Source organism: Juglans microcarpa x Juglans regia, chromosome 3D (genome assembly GCF_004785595.1).
Source record: "Juglans microcarpa x Juglans regia isolate MS1-56 chromosome 3D, Jm3101_v1.0, whole genome shotgun sequence".
Taxonomy (NCBI): Eukaryota; Viridiplantae; Streptophyta; class Magnoliopsida; order Fagales; family Juglandaceae; genus Juglans; species Juglans microcarpa x Juglans regia.
The window spans coordinates 24,530,345-24,536,389 of NC_054598.1; the positions used below are offsets into that span (position 1 = coordinate 24,530,345).

Genomic DNA, 6,045 nt, shown 5'->3' on the forward strand with positions numbered 1-6,045 from the left:
TGATAGTGGGGACAATTAATAATAAGATTTTACTATATATCAGTTATTATTTATTTTCATATCTTATATCTGATAGTTTTTTTTTAATAAAATATAAAATATTATTTATAAAATGTGAGATAATGAATAGTGACCGATAAAAAAAATTATTCTTAATAATAAGCACAATTGGCCACAAAACTCGTGTTAAGCATATGAGGCCTGCAGTGAAATGTGAGGTCCGGAGTTAGAGGAGATAAGCCCAACAAGTACCCATAAAATCTCGATTTCCTAAAAACTCTGAAGGTAGTTGTATGAGATTTGATATTCGTATTCCATACAAATCCTAAACTCTTAGGAGATATCATCGCAACAGATCTTGGCTGTTGTACTTGCTGTGATGATTTTGTTTTTTTTGTTTTTATTATTATTATTAAAAATAGTGCAATACTTGATTAAAAAGAAAATAAAAAATAGCATTTCTACTTAGAGAATGAACTGTAATATTTTACACCTCATATAGATTTTATTTTTCAACTATGCCATTTTTTTTTTTTTTTTTTTTTTTGGCGTATCCACTCTTTTATCAATATTTAATGATTTGACACGAGGTACATAGTTAATATCAAGATAGGGTCGGCTCTTCCACTACGCCACTGAGTAATTTCTAAGGCTCCAATTGAAGGAAGGCACCCAAAAATATTCCTTTTAGCATATTTTTTAATTAAAAAAAATCTAACTAGAGAAAGCTGATTAACTCAATAAAAGAACATCAAAAATATCATATAGATATTATATAATTGGCCATCTATCTAAATGATTTATCATATTTCTCTCGTATTCTCAAAACTCAATTTTTATTGAACTTTTTTTTCCAATGCGTTGGTTGTTTATAAAATTTTATTGCCAACAATGGCTATAATTATTTCTAAGAACCTAAAGCACATTTTGTAGAATTAAATTTGATAAAATCCTTTCTAAACTAATCATTTCCCAATAAAAATTAAGTGATTTATTAATTGAGAAGGTGGTATAAAATTTTAATTAGTAGTTATACTTTGCAAGAGGATAAGAATAACTTTAAAATAAAAATTAAGATTCAAATTAATTTATAGAATTTTATTTTTTAAACATAAAAAAAGATCTCACTTAAAAGTTTTTGCCTCAAAACTCCTACGACTTATTGAGCCGGTGTCAATCCTATATCAAGACATTTTAATTCATTATATAAGCCGTCTCTTTTGTGGCTTAAACTTGTGGCATGGTCTCAACTATTGAGAGTATATACAATTTATTAGTCAATTTTAATATCAATTTGTTTGGAAGGTGCTTAATGTCCCCTAAAACGTATCGGGTCGTACCACAAGTCTAAATTACGGCTCAGCCCAATAATCCAATCAATCGAGAGTCCAAACCTTCTCAAATCTTCTCAAATATTGAAAAAATGAGAGTCTGAAAATTTTGAAAAAAAAAAATCATCGATTTATTCAAAACGGATCTGAATTAAAACTCAATCCAATAACCCAATCAATCGAAAATTCAAACATTCTCAAATATTGAAAAAATAACAATCTGAAAGTTTTGAAAAAAAAAAGTCATCAATTTATTCAGAATAGATTAAGCCCCCAATATCTCGAAATTTGAATTTTAAATAACAGATGAAATAGTTATTAACTAACAACAAAAGCATCGTAAGCTCTTTTTATACCATTCAGATATGACAATGGAATCTATCTGATTTCTTTGACTAGAGAGAGATTCTTTGATATTATTATTGACTTAGACATTGGAAATATTCTCCCGAACCTCCAAACCACACACTTCTTTCATTACGGGTATTCACATGGGAGAGGCTGTAAGACAAATCTTTAACATTTTTCATTCAATGATGTCCACTTTTTTTTTTTTTGGTTTTTTTTTTTTTTTTTTGAACGACTGGTGTTACCTACCATGTAAATGAATAATGGGACCCAACAGCGTACCTTAGCTTTTTTTCTTTTCGCTCTTCTTTTTTTTCCCCAGTCTGGGGGTCCCAATCTCTTATCCCAAACTAGTCTTTGCGCGCACATTTAACAGTGACCTCACGTTTCAGCCTCCACGGATTAGACTCGGTGTTGCTCAATCGTGGGATCCACGACATTGCCACCTTCCCAGACACCGCCTCTCTCTCTCTATGCCAAATTACCAATACCCAACCCTCCGTGAAAATATAAAATCATTCTTTTTGTTTTTAGAGTCAAAAAGATAAAGAATAAAAAAAAAAAAAAAAAAGATTCAATAATCATGGTTCTTGTGGCATAAGTTGTTTATCAGATTATCAGTAAACTCAAAAGATAACAAAAAATAAATCAAACTGAGTGGTGTAGCACCATAACCTTAACCACCGTTTTTTTATATTTTTTATTTTTTATTTTGCTTTATATCAGAAGATAACAATGTTGAACTCTCTTTCAATTTTGTTTGGTTTCTTTTGATGAGTTGGGTAGGATCACCATATCTGTACTCAAACCAAGTCAGCACATGAGTGATCTTCCTTTTGAATGTGCTACTTGAGTGGAGACCCCCTTCTTTCTACCAAAAATCCATGGCTCTATTCTTTTCCTTCTCAATCGGAACAGGTGTCAGTCCATAAGTATCGTTGTCTGTATATTTTATTTTATACTTCTTTATTGTATATGTGTATTTTTTTTTTATGGTATTTTGGTGCACCTTCATGTACCAGCTGTATGTCATGGGGGGCATTTTTCTGGTCGACTCCCAGCCCCATATATGTTTTTCCATAACTTCGGGTAGAGACTAGAGAGAGCCTGAAATGGTCCCCCAAACGTCGCCGTTACTTTATCGCCATCGGTTTTGGAAGTATACGTTTGATCATTAATGTGGAAAACACCATTTGCTTGGTTCGATGGCTTCTTCAATTGCAGTTGGGATAGAATCTGGTCAAAATGCACAACCATCCATCAACAGTTAGGCATGGCCTTATAGCATAGCAAATCCCATCACAACAATAAAATATCACGAAGCATTTAATTTCCCAAATATTAAAGACAAAAAGCATGGTCTTAAATATCACGATTCTTACAAGTTTTTGAAGGAGCGTTTCACATTTTTATAAAAAATAAAATAGAACAGCGTATTTATACCACCACTAGTATATATAATAATTCAAACACTACACATTTCACAACACTTTAAAAAACTATATTTTAAACAAAAAAATTTATAAAAATAACATTATTTTACAAAAATTATTCCCTTCAATCCATCCACTAAAATGGGGAATTGAAAAACATTATATAATTTACTTTAGTCAGGAAAATGAATATTCAGGAAAGCTTGAATATGAGTGATTTACGTAAAAAAATAAGATTTATAAATAACTTTTTTCAAATATTATATAGCCGATATATAAGCAGTTTTTTTTTTTTATTTATTTTGAAAAATACAGAAGAAAAATCTGATGAAGTATGAGTGAGTTTACACCATACCATTTTATAAAAGAAAAGGAATCACCCGCTCGCTGCCAATTGATATCTTCGCAATCATCTTTCCGCTCGATCGAATCGCTCCTCATTTTCTCGTTAACCTGTGAATCACAAAATTCAAATCACACACGTAAACGTATAAGCAATTACAAAATACCAAAAAACAAAGCAATAATCAATAAATGGAAAAAGAGAAGCATAAACCGGCAGCGGCAACAAGGATAGTGCACGTGCCATACATGCGAGAGGACCGAACAGACAGACAAACGTGTAAGGCAAATGGTGGAGTTAAAAGAGGAAAAAGGCAACGTGGCACGCAATAATGCTGCGGAGTTTGAAAAAAACAAACAGGCACCTGCTGTTACGGTTTGCGTAAGCCAATGGACGACGGCGCCTTTAACAGAGCTTAACTTGAACGGGGGCAGTGGCCAACGGAAGAGCTTGTGCGCGCAATAATAATGGAAATCCCAAACAGAAACGAAACGAACATAACTCGCCACCTCATTTTCCTTTGTGAGGCATAACGAAATTGGACTGAAAATTCATTAAGCGTCGGATTCAAAAGCAACTTAAAGTCCCATTACATCACACACACACAAATGTAATATAAAGGAAACTCAACGCGGAAGAACTTTTTTTTTTTTTTTTGAGGTTGTTTTCCTTTTCCGCGTAGTATTTTTCTTTATAGATTTGCTTAGCCTTCTTGGCAGGGGTTTTCGTCCCATCTGCTTGATGTTATTGCCAGTGGTTCCCGTTGTGGATGAGATAAATCTGCCTAGGGTTTCCATGAGCATGGTAAGCACAGTGAGGATGAATCTTCGGGGCCGATTTCTGATAAGCAACAGGCGCCGGGATCTGGCGGGTGTACCTATCGGCCACCGGCACCAAAAATCTAGAAGAGGAACCGGTGGGACTGTGAGACGACGAAGACGACGACGACGACGATGATTTCGATAAAGATGAAGCCGACGACGACGAAGGAAGAGGAGAAATAATTTTTTTGGCGGATTTGGCCACCGATAGGAATGCTCTGATCTTCAGAGATGACGGTGGCGATGCCGCTCGGTCGTATTCCTCGATGAGGTTAGCGAGATCTTCATCGGACGTGATCGATACCAGAGCGTCAAGGTCCTCTGAAGGCAATTGGCAACGAAGGCTCACAGACGTCCCGCCCAATTCTCCAAGCTTCAATAACAGCTCTGTACCACATAATCATAAATCTCACTCTCAATGAAACGTTCTTTCTCAAAATTAAAAAAATAAAATAAAATAAAATAAAAAGTAAACAGAGGTTGACTGACCAGAAAATGAGATGGAACGGTCAACGGCGAGGACTCTGGTTTCGCCACCTAGATACCGGAGTTTCCCATCGGGATACCGGGGAAGGATTTTGCCGCCATAGCTACAGAGAAATTTGATGGTGGTAGGCTTGAGGGTGTCAAGTGAAGGTCCGACCATGCTTTTCATAGAACGGGATTAACTTTAGATAGGATCGAAGACCAGAAGGCAGCGGAATTCAGAAGATGCTTATGGAGCTGCTCCTTCAAGCCTAAGTATGGTAGGCTTTGTCCCTTATTTATAGAGTCTTTCTTAATATTTTAATCAGCAGAGATTAAAATATAAAATGAAAGGTTTTGTCAGCTTACGTCACTAAGATTCCGCTGTGGTCCCGACTCTCGAGAGAGAGTTGGTAGTCGGGACCACAGCGGAACTCATGGCCTAACTCAAGCCTAATTCAGTTGAAGTAACCATATTTAAAACTCACTTTTTTTATTTTTATTTTCTTTATTTTAGTTTAGAAAAGAAACTTCGAGAGAGAGAGAGAGCACTCCTCGTGGCGTTAAGTGAATGGAGTGAAAAAAATAGAGAAGAGAACTGTTTTTATAAGAGTAGGCTTGATGCAACTAATCGAATAATAGAGTTAGATATAGTTTCAGGGAGATTAAATAATACTCATTTTAAAAAAAATAGAATTTATTATTAAAAAATATTTTTTTTATGAATTCTAGATTTATTTATTTTTAAAAAAAGAATGAGTGAGAATTACATATATTTATATGTAATTTCAGCACATTTGCACGATATTAATAAAGGCATCTGTCGTGTAATTATCTTATTAGATCGATCTAATTTCTGAACGAAAAAGAAAGTATTGAAGTAATTCTCCACATATATATGTATATATAGCATTAGATATATTTTTTTTCTAACCTATGTGGACCGGCCATGGCCCATGGAGAAATAAAGAAAACGTCAACAATTATCTTCAAAACGACCTTAAATGTAATCAATTATTTTCCATTACAAAGGTATACAAAAATACTGGTCCCACGTTGAGAGTCGTATTCAAATTCATGCATAGCTTATATAGCTAGCAGTATTGGGAGAGGTATGGGTTCCTCCACACCAGTTTGTTTGTAGAGGAAGAATGATATGCTCGATCTGGGGCCCTGCCACCCTGCTGACAGATGTGCCAATATGATTGGATAGCTTTGTGCTCAGAATATTAAATTAAATTTATATATTTTTTTAAAATATATTTAGTATTTTTCTTATTTTATTGATATGGCTGCATTTATAC

The 6,045-nt window shown here is 34.2% G+C and overlaps 1 protein-coding gene across 1 annotated transcript; it reads right to left on the minus strand.

Moving 5' to 3' along the window:
• Window positions 1-3,985: 3,985 nt before the first annotated feature.
• Window positions 3,986-5,051, minus strand: LOC121256417. Its single transcript, XM_041157211.1, has 2 exons — window positions 4,766-5,051; window positions 3,986-4,663 (listed from the first exon to the last, which is right to left on the minus strand). Exons 1-2 carry the CDS (start codon window positions 4,929-4,931, stop codon window positions 4,200-4,202), a joined length of 630 nt encoding a protein of 209 aa, XP_041013145.1. The 5' UTR covers window positions 4,932-5,051; the 3' UTR covers window positions 3,986-4,199.
• Between the last annotated feature and the right edge of the window lie 994 nt (window positions 5,052-6,045).

Excerpts from the sequence above, each read along its gene's own strand:
- LOC121256417 (XM_041157211.1), bottom strand. The coding sequence starts at position 4,931 with ATGAAAAGCATGGTCGGACCTTCACTTGACACCCTCAAGCCTACCACC. Across the intron at positions 4,664-4,765 it reads CCGTTCCATCTCATTTTCTG|AGCTGTTATTGAAGCTTGGA; the intron begins GTCAGTCAACCT and ends TATGTGGTACAG.